Source organism: Vulpes vulpes, chromosome 8, assembly GCF_048418805.1.
Source record: "Vulpes vulpes isolate BD-2025 chromosome 8, VulVul3, whole genome shotgun sequence".
Lineage (NCBI taxonomy): Eukaryota > Metazoa > Chordata > Mammalia > Carnivora > Canidae > Vulpes > Vulpes vulpes.
In genome coordinates this window covers 43,272,897-43,294,802 of record NC_132787.1, presented here as the reverse complement: position 1 = coordinate 43,294,802, position 21,906 = coordinate 43,272,897, and the positions used below count along the sequence as shown (strand labels likewise).

Here is a 21,906-nt window from a genome sequence, read left to right as displayed (position 1 = left end):
GCACTTGGCGGGATGAGCACTGGGTGTTATGCTATATGTTGGCAGATTGAACTCCAATTTAAAAAATTTAAAAAAGGGGATCCCTGGGTGGCTCAGCAGTTAAGCGCCTGCCTTTGGCCCAGGGCATGATCCTGGAGTACCGGGATCGAGTCCCACATCGGGCTCCTTGCATGGAGCCTGCTTCTCCTTCTGCCTGGGTCTCTACCTGTCTCTCTTTCTCTGTGTCTCCCATGAATAAATAAATAAAACCTTAAAAAAAGTAACACATCACTTCCTTTTAAAAATTTTTTAAATAAAAAATAAATAAATAAAATAATGAATTAATTTTAAAAAAAAGGAAAATCTTTCCACTGAGTGGTCATCGAAGTGACTAGAATGTCTCACGAATGTGGCAGAGCAGTCAGGAACCCAGCTCCACTCCCACTGTACAGATGAGGTGGGAGAGTGCTGGCCCATGCCCACCAGCTCCTTTCTGACTGCTGGGACCCAAGTCAGGCCTGGAGAACAGAGAGGTTAAGAGCCTTAGAGACCGATGCAGCCTCGTCCTGGTTCTGTCTTTCCGGGCTGAGTGACATGCAGGTAATCTCTGCAAGCCTCCATTTCCTCTGCTGTGAAGCCCCAATAAGAATAGAACTGGTCTGCTGTGCGGATGAAATAAGCTTATGGATGTGAAGGTGCCTGGCACTCAAAATTTTCGATGTTATTATACCAGACAGTAGGAAGTCGACCTAGTTTTTCCGTTCTTTTTCTTTTCAATATAACCTGCCTTTTCTTTATGTTCTCTGACCTCAGATTTCTCTTAGCCTGTGAGATCCAGCTTGTGTCCTGCAAGCCTATTTGGGAACTAAAGAGGCATGGGTAGCCCCTCATAAGTGGCATCATCAAAGGGTAGTTTTTGCCAGTTGGTAACATCTCTGGTTTTTCTGGAACCTACCTACAAACCTGGGTAAACCTGATTGCACCTTTCAGCAAGGAGGGAGCCTTCTTACAAAGTGGGGGAGACCTAGGGCAGGGATTGGGTACAAGAGAGGCTGTTGTCAGGTGTGAAATCTAGAAAGCCCCATGAGAGGCCCTGAATTCCAGTCTCAGCCCACCACTTTTGGTCCTGTGACCTTGAACAGATGGCTCAGTCTCTCTACCTCAATCTTTCCATACTTGGAAAGGGGAGAATGACATGCCTAGCACACCTGCTTTGAGCTTCTCAAGATCTGAGCATGAGTGCCATACTCTTCGTTCTCTAGAACCTGGGCCCTTGTCTTTCTCACCTGTGGTGAGACAGAAGCCACCAGTCTGTCTGCTTCCCCTCCACCCTGCCCCTCCACCCCCCACCAGAGCCTTGGCTCTCACAGGCTACCATCTGACTCAGCTCCTAGGCTCTCCCCTGGGCTCCTGCTGATGTACCTCCTCTCTTTAACTGGAATCTATTTTCTTTTGTCTCATTGTCTTTTCCCTCCCACCACCCCCTCCCCAAAAACACATCCACGGACTTGCCCTCCCTCTTCCCACCTCCTTGTAGCGGTGGGCGTCCAAATGAGGCTGGAGTTCCTGCAGCGCACATTCTGGGCAGCGACCTGGCAGGTGGGTGTGATGCGCCAGGTCAGGGCCAGAGGACTGTCCAACAGCTCCGCGGTGAGGAGGGCCCGCTCCGTGGCTCCCTAGGCTCCCTGGCTCCCTCAGGTGGCCACACTGCCTCGCATCCCACCTCCTGGATCCCTTTCTTTTCTGCCTGTCTCAGGTCCCCCGTGCCTCTGCTTATGGCCTCACCTCTGCTCCTGGCCTTCCTCACCAGGGGCGTTCTCTCTGCTCAGACCCAGGAGCAGGCAGGACACAGTATTCCCACCTGCCCTGCCCCACTGGGCTGAGCGGGGAGAACGTGCCCCTCCATCCCTCTAGCCAAGCCCCAGGCCTGGGCTACCATCCATCCACAGTGCCTCCCACCGCACCTCCCCCTTCCTCCTACCCCACCCCTCCCTTCCTTCCCCACCTCCACTCCCAACTCCCCAGAGCCCTCGCACTGGGCTCTTCTGTGCTTCCTGAGTCTCCCCAGGAGCTGCCCCAAGCTCCTCCAGCATCATTTGCTCCTCCATTCCCTGGTCCCAGACGCTTGTGCTGCACCCTCACTTGGAGCAGGTTTGGGAAACCACAAAATTTCTCTTGTGGAGGGAGTGGAATGGGGTAGGATCCTGGCCCCATAACCTGGGGTCACCCTCCACATCATGCAGGATCACAAAGAACAGGAGGCTCCAAAGCCACCCTATGAGGCTTCCGGTGCCACGGGGCTGACCTCCAACTCTGGCGCATGGGCTGCCGGGCTGGGACTCCCTGGGACAAGGCTGAAGCTGGGTGCCTGGGCTGCTGGCGGCCAGCGAGGGCTTGCCTCTCCAAGCCCTGACCCCACCCACATGCATCCACCATCACACACACATGGCACACATGTGCCCTACATGTACAATACACACCACATCCCTACCGCACTTCTCATACACAGATGTACAGCAAACATATACAGTCTACATGTAGGCACACGCAGAAGTGTGCCACGAACACACATCCACCACCTCCACACATAAATACACCACACAGAGGTAATGCACACACCACTCCGGCAAGCTCCCACACTGCCTGCCTGCTGTGTAGACACACTCATACCCCATTTACAGTTCCTCCTCTTCTCTCCAGTGTAGCGCTGTGGAGGAGCCGTGCCTGGAGAGCTGCCAGGACAGTGTAAGTTCCTCCCCAGGGTGAAGGGGGAGAGTGGGAGTCACGGGCCCCTCCACCGCATCCTCCCACGGGGCCAGCTCCCCTCCTTCCCTGCAGCACTGGGCTCGGGAGGGTACCTTTGCGGGGTGGGGGGGCAGTGGTCAGGGAGCGACCATGACCTCCTTCCGGGTCTCTCCCCAGGAGCTGGACTGCTTCATCATTGACAACAATGGGTTCATCCTGGTCTCAGAGAGGCCCCAGGAGGTAAGGTATCGGGAAGCGGAATTAGGGAGGGGAAGAGTCCTGCCACAGCCCGGCCAAGCAAGGAAAGGGCTGAGAAGCAGTCTTGGCTCAGGGTGGAGGACACAGTCTGAAGAAAGCGCCAGCTCTTCCTGAAACCAAGTCTGTATTTCAAGATCGCAAAGTTCAGATACTTTTCCACTTAGATAGTCAGAGAACATCTTACTTCTTTATTTTGTCTCTAAGTAATCTGGCCTCATCCAATGGGTGGTAGGGAATCTGTCCAGCTGAGCTGAGGTAGTGTCAGGGTCCCGTGTGTCCTGTGCTGGGCTGTGCCCCTGACTGGTGTGGCCGTAGGGAGCCTCCTGCCACAGTCCAAGCACCCTGGGACTCTTCATCCCACTGCCCTCCATCATGTTCCCACTCTGCTTAGTCCCTCTGGGCCGCTCCGCGGTGGTTCATCCACAACAGGAACTTGTTTCTTCCGGTTCCGGAAGCCAGAAGGCAGAGAGCAGAGCCCCTGTGTCTGGGGCAGTGCCCTCTTCCGGGTCACAGACTTCTCACTGTGTCCTCCTATGGTGCAAAGGGCAAGGGATCTCTCGGGGGGGGTCTCGTTGAGAATGGCCTCACCTTCGTGATCTAATCACCTACCAAAGGCCCCACCTTTTGCCCTCACGTTGGGGTAAGCTTCCAACATGTGAACTTGGGGGGACCATAGAAGCCTCCCCTCCTATCTCCATGGGGGCTAGAAGGGCCAAGCCTCTCCCACTTTGAGCTCCCTTCCTGTCTAGAACCCCCATGAGGAAAATTCTGAGCCCGACCCTCAGTTTGCTAGGGGGGATATGGAATGGAGGCAATTCTCTTTCATCCAATAGCCTGGCTGCACACCGAGCCTTCCCTCGGGCACACAGACGTCTCCCTGACCCCTGCATGTGCTCAGAAAGGCAGAGGAGAAAGCACAATCATAATTCTGTATTTGCTGAGCCTCACACTGGGCCCCCAAGTTAATGGCTTGTTTAGCAGCCAAAAAATAAGGCTATTCAAATCTGAACCAAACCTGAATATATTCACCTGAAATATTTCCTTGAAACAAGCCAGATGTACTGAAATGGCTTCCAGCCTGAGCCTTAAGAGAAGGGATATGGTATCGGCTCCAGGGTGGGCCTTGAATTAATTCGATATGTAGTTTGTCCAAGCAGCTTCACTTGTCTGTGCCTCAGTTTCCTCTTTTCTGAAATAGGGGAGCTGTACTATGTGATTTCTCAGCTCCTCCTCGCCCTGAGATTCAGTCCCAGGGTGCTGGCAGAGCCACAGGATGAGGTCATGGCTGTGGCTGCCTTCAGGCTGGACACAGCTGGTGCTCTGGCCTCTCTGGAGCAGGGCTAGGGTCTGAAGAGGCCAGGGGCTACAGCAGGAACCAGGGCAGCAACCAGGAAGGAGATGTGGGAAAGAGGGCAACAGAGGAAGGGGCACAAGTGGGTCATGGAGTCTGATCCCTTGAGAGCTTTACTCAGAAGCGCTGGTGAAGAGAAAGCCAGTTTTACCCATTGTCCTCCTGGTGAGAGCTGGGGGTGGGCTGGCCTTCCTGTCATCTTTGAACTGCTCATCATTTTCCTCTTTGTCCCTCTCATGCTACCTTTGGCCATGTCCCTCTCCCCTGGACAGAGCACCAGTGCATTTTAGCATATGTCCATCATTCGGGGGGGGGGGGAGTGGGTAATGACAGAGGCAGGCACCAGTGGTTGCGATAAGGCCGCCGGAGGATCTGGTGCTGCCCATCACTCCTGTGTTGACCCCTGCTGCCCTGAGGAGCGGAGCCTGCCCTGCCTGCAGGTGCCTGTGCTGTTGGCTTTCAAGGGCCGGAGAGAGTGTGGAAGGGGAGGGGAGGAGGGAAGCCAAGCCTGGAGACAGGTGCTCTGGAGCCAGGGTCAGCAAACATTTCCTGGAAAGGGCCAGAGAGTGTGGATTTAGGCATTTCAGGCCAGACAGCTTCCGTCACAACTACCCTGCTCTGCTAGTGTAGTGCAGAAGCAACTATAGACAGCATATAAATGATAAGCATAGCTTTGTTCCAATAAAACTTAATTATGGACACTGAAATTGGAATTTTATATAACTTTTATGTGTCATGAAATATATTATTCATTTTATTTTTTTCCAGCCATTTGAAAATAGAAAGGGCTGACATAAATAGGTGGCGAGCCAGATTTGGCACATCGACCATTATTTGCTGACCCTGCTCAAGAGGCAGCCCAGACAGCCTTGCAGGGAGGGAAGCCAGGAGGGAAATCAGCCTGGCACAGGAGAGGCGGGCAGGGCCATCTTAATGACAGGCAGCCCCCAAGGGGCTCTTTGCATAACCCATTGAGCCCCTTTGGTCCTATTCTACCCAAATCACATTTGCTCACATGTCTTCACAAATCATAGTATCACTGGGTACAACTCTGGATAATATTGGAAACTTATTCAGACTTATATTTTATAAAATATGTGTTTACTTAGCTTATTTACCCCTATTTTCTCAACTATTATTACATTGTATGTTGTTTTAAAAGCTATCCCAAGTCCTTTGTAGAATGAAGTAGGGCATAAATGAAAAGAAACTTAATCTTCTTAATAGGATTAGGAGCTTCCAGAAGCTCCCCCAGAATCCCAAGCCAGCACTATGTGTGGTTACCTTGGCCTCTGACACCACATTGCTTCCCCTCCCCTCCCCCAACTTCTAGGCCCCAGGAGGGACACCCCCCCCCCCATAAACACACCACCACTACCATCTCATTTTAACCTGGAGTTAAAATTGAGGCTGCAGGGTGAGGTTAGTAACCTAGCTACAGAAAAGCTAGACTTTGAGTTTAGAAATACAAGTGAAGAGCAGTGACAGTGAGGGGGACAAAGTTTCTAGAAAAGACCTGATGGTGAGGGGAACCAACCTAGAGAAACATAGGTTTTGATGGAACTTGAGAATTTGTAGGGCAGGGAGAATGGCCTGTTCTGGAGGGTGCAGCAGGCTGGAAGTCCCAGTCTCCTGGGCAGTTATCCGCCCGCCTGGACCCTGACCCCAGGCCACTCTTGCTGCTCAGGGTAGAGTTCATTCACTTTGCTGCACATGGCTAGAAATTACGACCGATGCCTTCAGGACCCTGACTGCCAAGGCCAGACATCCTGACACCTGGATTAAACTCCAAGGCTGGTGCCAGAGCTCTGCAGTATCTTGAGAGAGTCCCTCATTGCTCACTCCGGGCAGCTCTGACCTAGCGACCTGAGCTGTGTCGGGTTCTGAGACGGCAAGAAAGGGAGTGATACCCAGGCCGGAGAGGCCAGCAGTACAGCAGCCCCTGGCATGATGCCCGATACTCAGCAGATACCTAGTCACAGTGTAGAAAGTCCAACTGGCCTAAATATGAGGCCTGGCAGTGGCAAGGGCTGGACTGGAAGGGGAGTGGAAGCCCCGTGGTGGAGAGCCTAGTACTGATGCTGTAGATCAGCTGTCTATCCTCCCAGTTTTGCTTTTTATTTTAACTCATTCATTCAGCAATTCTGTAACAGTTATCTAGTGCTATGTAACAACTTACCCCAACTTGTAGTGGCTTAAAACCACCTGACTGACTGTCCCACAGTTCCTGGGTGTGGCTTTGCTGGCTGATTCTGGCTCAGGGTCTGTCATAAGGCTGAAAGAAATGTGTCAGCCAGGCCTGCAGTCATGTCAAGGCTTGGCTAGAGAAGGGTCAGCTTCCAAGTTCACTTGCATGGGCAATTACCAGGTGGGCCTCTCCGCAGGGAAGCTCACAAAGCGGCAGGTGGAAGTCACCTTTTGGAACCTAATTTCAGACATGACATCCCATAACTTATACTTTATTTTATTCACTAGAAGCCAGTTACTAGGTCCAACCCACCAAGAGGCTGGGACCATCCAGAGTCATTTGTGAGAATCACCCTACCACGAACTGCTACCCCTCCCCAAACACACCCAAAGTGATGTCAAGACCACATGGCCTGGCCCCTGTTCCAACTCATCCATCCCTCCCTGCCCCTCCTATCCGGAAGCCTCAGTGTCTGGTGGGGTGACTGGCAGCATCAGTAGCATCTGGGAGCTTAATAGACATGTAAGTTCTTGGGCCCTACCCAGACTAAGGGAATCAGAAACTCTGGGATGGGGCCCACCAGCTATGCTGTGATGAGCCCTCTGATGACTCTGATGTGTGATGAAATCTGAGAGCCACTGCCTAGGCCTTAATGCCGGCTAATGTGCCAGAAGGTCCAGGCTACCCCTTGTCCCTGCCAAGGTTCATCCAGAGGCCCAGGGAGAGAAGACTGCCAGTGCTCCAGATGCAGAGATTCTTCCCAAAGTCCTTCCCTCCCAGCCCTTCCTCACTGAGGCCCTCTGGCCCAGCACACAGTGATTGCTGAAGCCCCAGGGCACCATCTGTGATCTGCTTGAGGGAGGGGTGGCTTGGATCTCTCCAGGCCCTGGTAGTGTTCCAGGCCTACTGATTAGACATTTGATCCCACTGGGCCTCTCTTCCAGCTCAGGGCTCATTCTTATAACAAAGAACTGCAGATGACAGGATTGCAGCCCTCTACTAGGGCCCAGAAAGAGAAGCAGACAGCTGGGGCCAAGAGAATGACAACGGCTCTATGGATCTTTGTAGTGTTTACAGTGGATCTGTTGCCCTGGACTTGGAAATCCCAAGTCCTATCATTTGCCTGAGGGCAGCACCCGCACAGAAGAGCTTCAAAATGGACCTCATGGGGCAGCGAAGCTAGAAAATCAGATGCCCCGTCATGGTGTCTTTCCCTGAGGAGGCGAATCTCTCAGAGGGCATAGCACCCTCTTCTCTCTGCCCCCAGTCCAGAATGCTGAGCTTGCCTTCAGACCAGGCCAACCCTTGCCCTCGCAGCCTCTGATGTGCCTGTCTTGAGCTTCAGCTCCTGTTTTCCTCAGCACCCCCTTTTCCCTCCCTGCTCCCCGCACACCTACCCACCAAGTGCTCCCACTCAGCACAACAGGCTGCCTTCCAGTCCCTCCCGTTGCAGTGGGCACGGTGGGTGCGGTGCGGGAGAGACCACGTTCCTCCAGCCCCGCTCCTCTCCCCCCTGCCTGCCTCAGCACATCCCCGGGCTCCCCGGGCTCCCGGCTCCGGCAGCAGAGCCTTCCTGGGGTCAAGGCCGCCTCACTTGGGCAGCTCAGACTAGGTGCCTGCACAGAAAATCCAGCTGGTCACGTGCCCCAGGGTCAGCCCCCGGTGGCAGAGGCCGGAGCAGTACAAACACCCGCTCCTCCACATGCTTCCCTGGCCCCACTGGGGGCCGAAGGCACTTGTCCTGAGGCTGAGTGGCTGGGGGGAGCCGGTGGGACTCTACGCTAGGAAGGAAGGAAAGGAAATTGGTCTTGGGGGAGCCCCGCACAGTGACTTCACTCTGGTAACTCACGGATCCTCACACCCCTTAGGCTTTTAGAGGGGAACCTGAGAGGCTGTTAGACACCGGCTCGCCCCAGAGTCCAGGGCGGCCCCACGCCGCCTCCCCCTCCCCGGGGACAGCAGCTCCGCACGCACGGGCGTGCACGTGAGCCTCGGCCGGGGCTGCTGTGCAGCCTCTGCGGTCTCCGCCCCTGCCCCATGCGCCTCCCGCTCGCCGCTGCCCCGCTGCCCCGCTCCCCCGCAGGGCCTCCTTGCACTGCAGCCTCGTGGGACAGGAAACACAGGAGGCCCCGCCCTTCGGATGCCTCCCGGGGCTCAGGCCGCCCGAGGGCCATCGCTTATTTGTGGCCTGTCCCCTGTAAGAGTGGGGCCCTGCCTGCTGCGCGCAGACTGAGAAGGCACCGGCCGCCCGACCCCCGGAGCCCCCCGCCCCGCGGCGCTGCGCTGCGCTGCGGGCGCCCCCACACCCGGTCTGGAGGCGGGTGCCCGCTCAGCTTCTGAGGGCCTGGACGCCGCCTTCGCAGGGCCTTGCGGGGGCACCACGGTCCGGGGCGCCGGCTCACTCTGCCGAGGCTCCTCGGAAGCAACAGCCCTGAGGGCGGCGCTCCGCCCCCCGAGCCGGCCCCTTCCGCATCCCGGAGGCCGCCCCCACCCCGCAATCTGGCTCACATTCCATTGGCCAGCCCTGGCCGCAGGGCCGTCTGGGAAATGTAGTTCCGTAAAGGAGCGCACGGCGACCATGCTCCCAAGTCAGGACTGCCTTACCCCAAGGAAGGGGAAGGTGATGTGCTGTCAGAGTGACATATCCTAGAAAGTCACGTTGTTTGCGCAGAGGAGGAACATTTTTTTTCTAGTGTCCAAGAGCTTGGCTTCTCAGAATCAAGCGTCTGCACAGCAGGGTTGTCGGTGGCTAAGCCCGGAGTTTGGAGGGAAAAGGGGACAGACGGCCTTGTGGGAATCTGGGCCAGCCTCATCAGCACCCTGTTTCCGCACCGCCGCAGTTTCCCATGGAGGATACTGACACCCCTCATTCATTCCCCTGCCCATTCACTCACACATTCCTTCAGCAAATATGCACTGAATAGTAACCATGAACAAGACCCTGTGTGGTCTATGGGAAGCTGAGAGGTAGACATCTGCCCCGTGGGACCTCTCTGTCTGGCGAGGCAGGAACGCACACACTTTGGTCACTGGAACAGCAAAATGCAACCCACAGCTGATAGAGAGGGATCACTTGAGCTTAAGAAACTTCAGGTGGCTTCAGGACTTCAGGGCTGCGTTTTGGAGAACAGCGGGACTGGATGCTTCACAGCTTTCCACTTCCTATTCTTTCCCTGAACCGCCCTCAACTTGTCACTGTTGTCCTCTGCTCTGTCCCTGCTCCAAGAAGCCTCTCAGGCCTTAGAACAGGTGGGCCTTCTGGCCGAAGAGAGCACAGAACTCACACAAACCTGCATGTCCTATCTGGCTCTCCCTAGGCTACCCCCTCATGCCTTGATCATCAGCCTCTCACTTTCAGGGTACATAGCAGAGAGGCCTTAACTTTAGCTGGGAAGGTGAGGAAAGAAAGACTTCTTGGAGGAGGACAACAAGAAAAGCTCCTTGCAATGAAGAAGGGAAGGCTTGCCAAGGCAAAGAGCAGTGCCGAGGCCCAGAGCAGCTTCCTACCATAGGGCCAACACATAGGGAGTACTCACTGTGTGCCAGGTGCTTGGCACACATTATCCCTCACCGACCCATGGCCACATGGTGGGCAGTGCTGGGGCCAGGATCTGATTCAAAATCCAGTACCTGAGTCTATGCTCTTTCCCATCTGCCCTGCTGACAAACCAGCAGAAGCAAGAGGCTGGGGCAGGTGGGGAGGTCAGTGTAGGGGTGAGGCTGGAGGGCAGTCTGAGGCCAGAGCATAGCAGGCTTAAGTGTCGGCCAACTTGGAGGGGCTCTGGGGGCTTGGAGGATGCCCTCTGGCCTGGCACCCAGTGGTCGGTGCTCACCAGAGCTGGTTGATTGGGTCATGAAGGAGGGATGAGAGGGAAGGAGGGTCCTGTTTTGTTCTTTAGGAAAGAGAGAGAGAGAGAGACTAAATCTCAGCTGTGTTTGAAGAGTGATCTGGCAGCAGGACTGGGGGCGGGAGGGATCCCAGTTAGGAGGGTGGAATGGGCTGCTGGGAGCACAAAGGTCTGGACTGTGTCACCTCCACGTGTCAGAAGGTGAATGTCAACCCAGGGCACACTGATTAATTGGGGAGAAGGGGAGAGGGTGGTGGGGAGGGAGGGGAAAAGGTAGCCCCAGATTCTCAAACATATTGGGCTGGGTGATAAGGGTGCCAATTGTAGAGGTAGAGAGGAGGGCTGCCTTTTTGAACCTTTTTTTGACCCTGACTCCGAAAAAGATACAATGTTACATCTGATCTAGGACATTACACACACACCATATACAACAAATCAAGTGTCACAAAACCTTGTTTAACCTGATGACACACAATTCACACCAAATTGTTCAAAGGAATTCTGTGCCTTTAAAAAAAAAGAGAGAGAGAAAGAGATCTGGTTGTAGCCCCTAGATTGATTTCATGGTCAACTAATGGATTACATTTTAGAATTTGGAAAACACTAAGATAGAGACTATGTCCAGGGAGCCTGTTGAAGGGGAGGGAGCCAGCAAACAGATACAGTCCTGATTTGGTTGAAAGGGCTGTGCAGGGGAAACCCAACGTCCAGCTGAGGTCTGCAAACTCTGAAATGAGCCTGGCCTAATGCGAGAAACTTAAAAGTCTTTATGCTGTTCATCTCCCTCCCTCCCGTCTCTCTGCCTCCTCCCTTCCCTGCCCCCTCTCTTCCTGTCTCTCCCTATCTCTTTCCCCTTCCCATCCCTCCTCTACCCCATCCATCCGTCTCTCCTGTCCCTGTCTCTGTGTCTCTTTCTCCCTCACAGATGGGAAGATTCCTGGGGGAGTTGGATGGTGCTCTCATGACCCAGCTGCTCAGCATGGGGGTGTTCAGCCAGTAAGTGGGACATGCTTCTCCCCAGACTGAATACACAAAGAAAAGGCAGGAGCTGATGCTAACTGGGCTCGACAGATAGCAAGATCCTGACCTCAAAAACACAGAGTGAAAACCCCAAAGAGCTCCTAAAGCACCCTTTCTGAAGCCAGGGACTTGACTCAGGGTAGAGAAGGGTATAAGGTCACATGGGCCATTAGAGGGAAAGCCAGATTTGCTTTAAAGCAAAGTGCAGAGATGGAATTGTGTGACCTGCCCATCCTCACTCATGCACCCTCAGGAATCCCAGGGAAGAGAACCATGTGCCAAGCTTTCCCTGGGTGTGGGAGAGGGTGGGGAGGCCTGGACTCCCCAGATCCTGTTTCTGATTTTCAGAGTGACCATGTATGACTACCAGGCCATGTGCAAACCCTCGGGGCACCACCACAGTGCAGCCCAGTCCCTGGTCAGCGTAAGTGTCATCCAGACCTTTCCCCCACCCGCCAACCCCAAGACCCCACTCTTGACTTTGACCAGGAAGTCTTGTCCATCCTCTTCCGGCACCCCTGCTCCCTGCACTCAGCCTCTCAGCCTGCACCCACCCCAGGCACACAAGCCTTCTCTCTGGGGCATCAGAGATCTGTCCTGGAAGCAAGGCCTCTGGCAGAGAAAACAGACGGTCACCCCTTTCTTGCTTTGTCCCTACCCTCACTCACTAGTGCTTTCACACCTATTACAAAGGATCCCAGAAACACCACCAAGTGGATCATCAGGAAGAGAACTTGACTGGTCTTGTGTGTGTGTGTGTGTGTGTGTGTGTGTGTGTGTTTCTCACATTTTCTTTTTTCATTCCTTTATCTAGGGATTTTAAAAATTGTATTTAAATTCAATTTGTCAACATATAGTATAACATCCAGTGCTCATCCCATCACGAGCCCTCCTCAGTGCCCATCACCCAGTTACCCCGTCCCCCAGCCCACCTCCCCTTCTGCAACCCTTTGTTTCCCAGAGTTAGGAATCTCTCATGGTTTGTTTCCCTCTCTAATTTTCCTCCACTGTATCCCCCCTTCCCTGGTCTTCTGGATGGGCATGGCCTAACCCCATAGAGTCTGCCCTACAATAGGAATTTATCAGATAATTCAGTTGTAAAATGCTCCCTCTGCTGGGCAGGGGTGGCAGGTGGTGACAGCCAGAGGGGAAGAGGGGGAAGCCCTCCCACTACTCCCACTACCACCTGCTGTGGTCTTAACCGAGGTGCCCAGAGGAGAACCTTGGCTTAGGGCTTAACCACGTGTCCCCTCTCTTTCCCAGCCACTCTCTGCCCTCCTGACTGCTACCAGGTGGCTGGTGAATGAGCTCTTGCTGTGAGTGGGGTCTGTGGCTAGGACAGGGGGTGGGACTGGGGGGACGTCATGCAGGCATGCCTCATAGGGGAGCCCTTTGAGCAGGAGTGACATGAGGTCCCCAGAACCCCAGAGGAGGCAGGCAAGGTCCCTGGGTGGAACTGGTGAGGCATTATGGTGCCTGGCCTCTACACACTGCTGCCAGGTGGAAAGGCTCCCTGCTCACCTAGTAGCCTCAAGCAGGGGAGAGGGTGTCCTATAGGAGAGGGGCTGGACCGGGGGCCAGCAGGGAGCTCCGGTGCTCCAGCCCTCTCAGGACCCAGGTGGGGAGGCACACGGGCCTCCAAGATTCAGCTCTGCGTCTGACAGGCTCCTGCTGGAGTGGAGTGCCTGGGGCTCCTGGCTTGCGGACAGTGGGGCTGAGGGTGAGTACACAGATGGCAAAGGGAGTGTTACTAACAAAGCTGTCACCTCTGGGTGGATGACAGATGGGAGGGGGACTCTGGAGAGTCCATGGCTCACATCTCATGGCATCCTCCTCATCCCTGGCTTCCCTCGCCTCTCTATGTGACATCATGCCATCTTGGGACACCACTGCTCCATGTGACATCATTCACCCCATGTGACATCACCACCCTTTGTCATCCCGCCCTTGTGTGACATCATGCCCATCCTGTGCTGGGTCTTGTGTGCTGGACAGCCAAAGCTGTCTTCCATCACTGTAAGTAGTGTTCACTGAGGAGTCTGGGGTGGGGAGGGGGGAGCCTGGGGGTGCTGGGAGGGACTGCAAGAGGGGCCTGTCCTCAGCCCTCCATCCCAGGCATGCATCCAAGGAAGACTGAACTCTCTTCATCCAGGGACACCCCTCACTCAGAGGGCCTCTCCCAAGCTAAAGCGCCATTCCTGAAGGGGTGGGGGGTCGTCCCAAGCTCATCCCACACAAGTATTAGCCCCACCCCAGGGAAAACAGAACACTCCAGCCAATCTCCTTGGGTGAGATCACTTATGATTCCAAAAAGAAAAGGGTGATGTGGCCCAGTGGTTTGCCCACATGCAGGTGAGAAGCCACCAGGTTTCCTTGTGGAGCAGGAAACAGCAGTGCCTCCAGCTCACAAGTCCACAGAGCCCTCAGAAGCACTCGGGGGTGGGGGTGGGGGGCAGGTGGAGGCCTTGGTCTGGTCACTGGGACCCTCTGGGGATAATATATCTCCTATGACCTATGTCCAAGGACAGTGCCCTCCATGGTCCTGACCACACACCAAAGAGGTGTCCTCATTCCCAGCCAGCTAGGACTCTGGAATGTACCCCGAAGAGAGTGAAGCCACTTGATCTGTAAATGTAAAAGAAAGTCAGGCTTCCTAGTAGCCTGGGTGTTCCCCTACCACCCAGGACTGTCTCACTTTAACCCATTTTGCTCAACCCCTCCATGTCAACAGAGCCTTTTCCATGGGATTCTGGAACATCTCCACTGCCTAGGCTGTCCTCCCCACCACATTTTTGTCCAGAGTTTGGCTTCCGGATGGTGTCTGTGACAGGAACCAGGAACTGTGTGTCACAACTCATTTAGAACTGGTCCCTCCTCCCTTCTGCATGAGAACACAGGGTAGGGGACACAGCTCGCCACCTTGTCTCTCTCTTTGTGCTGGCAGCCACATCTTGCAAAAGCAGAGAATGACCTCCCCCAGTCCACTTGTTCAGAATTTCTCATCCTCATGATAGCTGTGGGTGGAGCTTCTGCCTCCCGCCTAGGGGGCCTGGTCCAGCCCCTCATCCATGTACTCGGTAAAGAGTGCAGGCCTCAGAGTCAAAGGACATGGACCAAGTGAGGCCCTGCTGCCCTTCCCAGCTGTGTGGACGCCTGCTCCACCCTATTGTGGTTGGTACTGTTACTATCACTGGCACTGAGATAACCCACCCACGCTAAATGGCTCAGGTGACAGACCCAGCCCTGAGCCAGCCCCTACAGGGGATGGGGGACAAGGCCAGGGTGACTGGGCCCTGCAAAGACAAAACCAGCCAGAGGCCTCTTGGAGGCTTTAGCCAGAGTTCTCACTCTCCAATTCTGAGGGGGCCCAGCCTGCTAAGCTGCCCAGCAGCAGCCCTGGAAGGTCTGGTGTGCAAAAGCCCAGACTAAATACCATGCTTCTTCCCGTGAGGACTTCTCTGCCCACACACTGGCCTCCCTGCTCACCTTCAAGGTTTTGTGGGAAGTTTCTGGGTCTGGGAGTTTAGCAGACCTATAGCTCTCCTGTGAACCCCTAGGTGACACTGAGATGGGGCGAGACTGCCCACCTCTCTGTTCCACAGATAGGCCCTGGGAGCAAAAGGAGAGGCATGAGGAGTGCCTGGAAGAGAAAGAAGTGCTGTGTTAACAGAACACTGCTATTGCTCACCTCGGGGAGCAAATGTGGGTCCTCCAGGATGGGGCTGCTAGGGCCTCAGCGCTTCCTCTTGTTGAGTCCTGTTCACTCCATCCTTTTGCCCCTTTCTGAGTGGGCTCAGTGCACCCCACAGACACTAAGGAGCCCCAACGAGCCCAGTCTCCTGGGTTTAGGCAGCATCAGGCACTGGAAGCCCCCCTGCCGGCTCTGTCCCAGGCCCTGGCAGTCGGCACTCAGCCTTTGGTGCTCTGCTCACAGCTGGCCACAGGGTTTAGGGAGCAGTCCCAGGGCTTGTCCAGGAGCTGCATTTGCAGAGCACCATAGCTGGACTTGTGAGAGATGTCACCTACATGCAATAAATGGGAGGGGTGATAGGATTAAGAGACCAAAATCTCCCCCAAGGACCCCTGGCCCTCCTACTGCCTCAGCTCTCCTCTCAGGCCCTAGATATCAGTGCTGATCAGAGCCTCCAAGAGGTCCACTTGCACCCATCCTCTGAACCAGCTGGCTCACACTGAGGAGCAGGCTTCCAGAGAGAGGCGGGGGCTCTCCCAAGGTCATGGGCCTAGTGCACCAGTCACACACCTGAGACCCCAGGCCCCCCAGAGCCCTGCCTGCTGCCCCATCCACTGTGACACCGTCTGCTCCATTTATCCTGCTCCTTTTTCCCTCCCTGTCTTTCTTCCATCCACCTGGCCTCGATGAACCCTGAGAACTTTCTGACAAGGAAGCCAGGCGTGTGCACATGGACAAAGGGGTGTGTCGTGGCACCTGCAGGATCGAAGCTGAAACCCCCCACCCCCCAGAGGATGGTCCTCCTAACTGGCCGGTGCCCTTTCCCCATCCGTGCTTCTGTCCCTCTGCAGCCCACAAGCACAAGAAACAGGACGCGCTGCAGCCATGCGACACAGAGTACCCTGTGTTTGTGCACCAGACGGCCGTCCAGGAGACCAACGGGATCATTGAGTGCGGAACCTGCCAGAAGTAAGGCCCACGAGCAGTGCTGCCCACCCCCAACCTCGCTCACACAGTCTTTGCTTCTCATTTCACAGGCCAAGGCAGGGGCGCTGGACGGTTCAGGGCACTCTCTTGGGGGTTCTGGGGAGACGGCTTCCCGAGGCTGGATGGAGGCCCACCCACCAAGTCTCATCCCATCCAGAAGAAAGGCTCCCATAGCCTCTCCCAGCGCCCCGTCCAGTGTGGGTCTCACACTCACCTACTTGCCCACAGCAGCTCAGGGCCTTGAAGCTCAGTGGCACCCACGAGCCCTTGCAAGGCCAGGACAGGCAAGGACGGCTCTGGGCAAAGAAACCAGTCAGCTCTCCTCTGAAACCTGCCTGTGCAGAGGATGTTCTCAGGATGGCTGGGCTAGGGGAGGGTTCCCCGCGCTGTCAGCTCACTCCCAGGCCCGGAGCCCCCGTGTGCCCCCCGCCTAGACTCAGGCCGCTAGAGAGGAGCTAGATCTGTCAGGCTCCGCCAAGCCCTGGCCCCAGAGCGCAGGGAGCCCTGACAGAAACGTCTCTCCTGCTGACTCCCACCCCGACCTCCACCTTGGGGGCCTCCCAACCCATGAAGTTCTGTCCTGGGCCTCCTCCAGAGTGCCCACCCAGCTAGCCTTGCCATTCACCAGGGGCTTCCCTCACACGCCCAGACCTCAAGCGGATTACTTCAGAATGTAATGCCTCAGTCTGCGGCACAGGACAGTCGTTTCCACCTCATGCTGGTGTGTCATGGTGGGTAAATAGTCTGGTGTAAGGCACAGACTTCAGAGTATTCAAATTCAGACAAATTCGAATTCAAAAGCTGGCTCTGCTGCTTCCTGGCCTGTAACCTTGGGCAAGCTGCTTCACCCCCCAGCCTCTGTGTCTCATCTGCAAGACAGGAATAATGCCAACCGCATTCAGAGTGGTGAAGGTTAAATGTGTGTGTGTGTGTGTGAGAGAGAGAGAGAGAGAGAGAGAGAGATCACCCACCCCACAGGAAAAAGCTCAGGAAGTGGCAGCTACTGTTATGTAAGCCACCAGGCCTCTGCAGAACAGGCTCTCGGAATCCTGGACTTCCTCCCTCTGGCAGGACTCCAGGGCTGTGTGCAGGCGCACTGTGCCACCTTGTGGCCAAGCCTGAGCACTGCCGCCCTCCAGCACAGCCTGCTCCATCCACCACGACCTCCCAAAGCAAGGAGAGCTACACATGCCTATTTGTCTGGGGCAGTCTTGATCTATGCCTGTTATCCCTGCATGTATTAATAACACCTTTCACTCTCAAACGTATCGCAGTTTGGACTTCCTCACCTCCAGTCTGCGAGGAAGCAGTACAAGTGCAAAGGCTTGTGGGTAAAATAAATTCACTGCCTACGACTGTCCCTGCAGCTATCCCTAATCTGACCTGCCTTATGGTACTTGCTCCTTCCCCTGCCACCACCACGCCACACTCTAAATCTCCAGAAATTCTCCTCCTGGAAGCTCAAAGTCATGCCCGCCATAGAGAAGGCCCACAATCCACTTCTCTCTTTGCTGCAGGATGTTTGTGATGCAACAGATTCCCAGTAGTAACCTTCTCCTCTTGGTGACAGACCCCACCTGTGACTGCAGCATCTTCCCACCAGTCCTGCAGGAAGCTACAGAAGTCAAATATATCCTTCCAAGCTCCAGGATATGCAGGCTGAGGGGGGGATGGAGGTGTGGGAGATGTCACTGAGGGGCTCAGATTTTGAGAGGTTGAGGTCAGCCTCCCTCACCACCAGCATTCCACCCGCCTCCACGGGGCATTGAGACTTGTTCCCCTGCCACCCCTGCCCCTGGGCGCTGTCTTCTGACCTTGAAAGCCACCTGCAAGGCGGCTGGTCCCAAGAGTAGGTTCTTCCCAAACTTACTCTCTAGAATCTCCAGAATCAGCTCCTGTCATGAGGTGTCCGCCTTAACAGTGAATTGTGCACATAACGCCTCTGTCAAGTGTGACAGGATGCGCTCCCAGAAGCTTCGCCGGAGACCAGATTCCTGCCATGCCTTCCATCCAGAGGTGAGGGCTCAGGGCACGGGGGCATAGGGGAAGGGCTTCCCCAAATCCTCAGCTCTAGGACTGTCCCTGTGCGTTTGCAGATCTGAGCGGCCACATGAACACAGCTGTACATGTGCACCTCCAAGGGAACACATTCCTGCACATGCATTTACATTTAGGCCCATGGCAGGCAAACACGAAGTCAACCAGGATCCCAGGGTATTTTCACAAGGAGGGCCAAATTTTCCAGGGTTCGGACCCTCAGTGATTTAAAACACAGCTTCCCCATATTGCCTCCATTACTACTGCACTTAGCTCCCAATGACCTGAACAAGTTATAGGAAACCATGATATGCACAATACTAATGGTGACCGACATTAATTTAGTACCCACTATGTAAGGTGCTTTTAGCTTAAGGCCTCCAGCTGGGTGCCTTATACATGGTATTGTTTTTGCTCGATATGACTGCCACACATAATTGACATCAAAGAAGCTTCCAGAGTTGATGGCTTCTCTAGAGTCAGATTCTAAGAGTATGGCCCCCTATAAGACTAGGGACAAGCAGAGGCTTGAGCCCAGTTCTGGGCTGACTGCACAGCCTCTACCTTCCCTCTAAAAGATAGGTAACCTAAAAAGGATGGTTTCTAGAACTCCTCTCTTTCTCCAGGTATTTGGCTTTAATTCCCAGAGACACACCCTCCCCCCCTATTCCTTGCTTCTTCTGGCTGGGATAGTTGCCTCATCTTGAATGCTACCGTTTCATCTCTGCTCTGGGTTCACAGGAAAACGCCCAAGAGTGTGGTGGCACTGCGGACACCTCAGCCTCACTCCCCATGCTCCTGCTGCCTCTGTGTGCCTGGGTGCTACCACTCCAGCTGCTGCAGTGACACCAACCCAATCTGACCTGTTTTGACAAAATGATTCTTCCAGAAACATTCTAAGGAGTCAGCACCTGGCATGGGATCCACCTCACTACACCTGGGCCAGGTCACTGTTCATCTCAGTCTTGGGCTAATGGACACTGCCTCCTGAGATTGCTGGATGGAACCAGAAACTACTTCTCAAAGATCTTCCAGGGTGCCTAGTACCATCCACCCCAAGTCTCAGTGGGCATCCTCCCATCCTGCCTACCTCTGCTTCAGGAGTCCAACACAAGCTCAACGTAGACCAAAAGAATTTTTTTTTTAATTTTTAAGAGTTTTATTTATTTATTCATGAAAGACAGAGAGAGAGGCGAGATACATGCAGAGACACAGGCAGAGGGAGAAGCAGGCCCCATGCAGGGAGCCTGATGTGGGTCCCGATCCCGGGTCTCCAGGATCAGGCCCTGGGCTGAAGGCGGTGCTAAGCCGCTGAGCCACCGGGCTGCCCCAAGACAAGAAAATGTAATTCCATCTATTCTCTGCAAGTCCAGACCCAGCCAAGGGTCAGGTGTTTCTAATGAAACTGGTTGGTCTTCAATAGAATCCAAGAACTTAAAGGTACTAAGAGGGGCAGGATGAGGCCAACCACAAAAATGAGATGAAGAACACACCCTCACCTGACAGAGCTTTCTCAAAATGAGTGCATGGTGGAGGGTAGTCAATTTCCTAGCTGCTGCTCAAACAAGTTCTGTGTGTTTGAGAGACAGACGGACAGAAGGCAGGGAAGTAAAGAGAAATGGGAAAACCCCAAAACAGGAACAGGTATTAAATCCTTTTAGATTACTGTGGCACGTCTGCAAACTATTGCTTTTAAAAATTTCCAAAACTCTCTTTACAAAATGCTAATGTATAGAAACTTTTGCATTTAAGAAAAAGCCAATGGGGTAAAATATACAGCTGCTGCACTAGACGGTGACGTAAGAATGGGGGAGGTGGAGGAATAGTGGTAGCCAAGCAGAGGCCTGGGAAGAGCAGCCATTCACAATGGTGTGGTAAGGGGTCTCCCCGGGAGGTCCAGAGCCCATGGTGCTCTTTTTCTAGCCACTAATCTACAAAAGAGACCACCTGACTCTGTGCCTAAGGCTGGCTTTTCGGGGAACATGCCAACATACACAGCAAAGTGCACCAGAAGGGGAGCTCTCCCCAGGTGCACCCCTCCCCCCAAGGTCTCAAGGCTCTGGGGCTTTCTCCTCCCTCCCTACCTGAGAGAGAGCAGCCTCCACTGTGAGAACAATTAAAATTAGGCAGAACCATGTAGAAATTCTGAGGTGGCCTCAGAGCTTTAAATTTAACCAACCTCCAATGAAGAGGTCCTAGCCAAGCCCCAAGGTAAGCATGGACAGTGCGCAGGGCCTCCTCGGGTGACCCTTCTTCCCAGCTCTCCACAACTCAAAGTACCAGTTCCGGCCGGCAAATGACCCCAATTCCCTGTAGAGTGGGCCAATTCTGAACAATGAATTCATTGCAGTATTTGTAAAATGCCCTATATTATTGATCATATGACATTACTTTTAACATTTAGTCTCAAAACAAGCATGTGAGATAGGCGTTAACAGCCCCATTTTTAGGGCAGCCTGGGTGGCTCAGTGGTTTAGCACTGCCTTCAGCCCAGGGCATGATCCTGGGGCCCCGGGATAGAGTCCGTTGGGCTCCCTACATGGAGCCTGCTTCTCCCTCTGCCTGTGTCTCTGCCTCTCTCCGTGTCTCTCATGAATAAATAATAAAATCTTAAAAAAAAAAATAAATATCCAGTCTCCAACAGCATCTGACCTCTACTGCCGGCTCCCAGACACAGGCTGCTAGTGTTCAATTTAGGACACTAGCAATCTCTAGGACAGCAATCCTGTCTTTTGAAAGGTCTATCTTCCTTGCCCACCCAGGGAGAGCATTTTCAGGCAAATTCATCAACTACCTTGACCACGTAATCTAAAAACCAAGATTAGGAAGTGCTGGGGCAGCTCCCAGCCTTGTTTTGCTTCATCATCCCCATGCCTCTAAATGGCCAGGAGGAGACTGTCAAATTGGGAAATCACTTTTAGAACCAATGGAGGAAATGAACTAACTAACTTTTCTAACTAACCTTGCTCTTCACCTGGGAAGATGGAATATTGTTGTCAGCTTCGGAGGTCCAAACTAGTCTTCCTTTCTTCTTTTAACCACTTTTAACCACTACAGGACAGCAGGTGGCAGCCTAGCTCAAGCTAGAGCGCCATCACCAATTTCAGATGAACAAAGTTAAAACCAAAGGCATAAATGACAAGATTCTGTAGGCAGAATCTTAAATCTCTTTTAAAAATGCTGCATATCTTTGGATGACCAACAACTCAAAGCAGCTGTCAGATCCTCCTTCCTCAGTACCAGGGACAAATTATCTACTAGATCCATTTAATAACTGGGAGTGCTTTCAGGTAAAGCAGTTCCCTACTTCATAATGCTAAGTCAAAGTCTGATTCAGGGGGGCAAGAGAATGGACACATCTTAAAGTCAGAAAAGTAAATATGGGGAGGGGGGAGGGTCACAGCAGGGAGGAATTCGAGCAAGAGTTTGGTAGAAACGACAGCCAATCACTATGGAAATTTTGAGAAATGTTGATCTCAGGGAAAGATGCAAAGAATATAAGCCTACTTTCTTTTATTTTTTAAAGATTTTATTTATTCATGAGAGACACAGAGAGAGAGGCAGAAACATAGGCAGGCTCCCTGCGGGGAACCCAATATGAGACTCGATCCCGGGACCCCGGGATCACGACCTGACCTGGGCCAAAGGCTCAACCATTGAGCCACCCACGTGTCCCATATAAGCCCATTTTAAAAGGTGAGAAAAGGAGAAAAATTGATGAGAAAAGCGAGAGTAGGGAAATAAACGACCTCTTGCCTATGTCCCTGGCATATGGCAGAACCTGACCCTGACCCTGACCCTA

At 53.8% G+C, this 21,906-nt stretch overlaps 1 protein-coding gene across 1 annotated transcript in view; it reads left to right on the top strand.

Annotated features, from left to right (window-relative positions):
* The window catches only part of CACNA2D4 (calcium voltage-gated channel auxiliary subunit alpha2delta 4), a 134,027-nt gene extending 112,544 nt beyond the window's left edge, over nt 1–21,483 (top strand). Inside the window, exons 28-39 of the mRNA XM_025995478.2 lie at nt 1,517–1,578; nt 2,680–2,724; nt 2,902–2,964; nt 11,295–11,365; nt 11,738–11,813; nt 12,653–12,705; nt 13,054–13,109; nt 13,385–13,405; nt 15,932–16,049; nt 17,585–17,697; nt 18,001–18,083; nt 18,846–21,483. Coding sequence (XP_025851263.1) covers nt 1,517–1,578; nt 2,680–2,724; nt 2,902–2,964; nt 11,295–11,365; nt 11,738–11,813; nt 12,653–12,705; nt 13,054–13,109; nt 13,385–13,405; nt 15,932–16,049; nt 17,585–17,697; nt 18,001–18,083; nt 18,846–18,950 — 866 coding nt within the window. The 3' untranslated portion in view covers nt 18,951–21,483. The remainder of the gene's footprint in view (nt 1–1,516; nt 1,579–2,679; nt 2,725–2,901; nt 2,965–11,294; nt 11,366–11,737; nt 11,814–12,652; nt 12,706–13,053; nt 13,110–13,384; nt 13,406–15,931; nt 16,050–17,584; nt 17,698–18,000; nt 18,084–18,845) is intronic.
* Nucleotides 21,484–21,906: the final 423 nt, after the last annotated feature.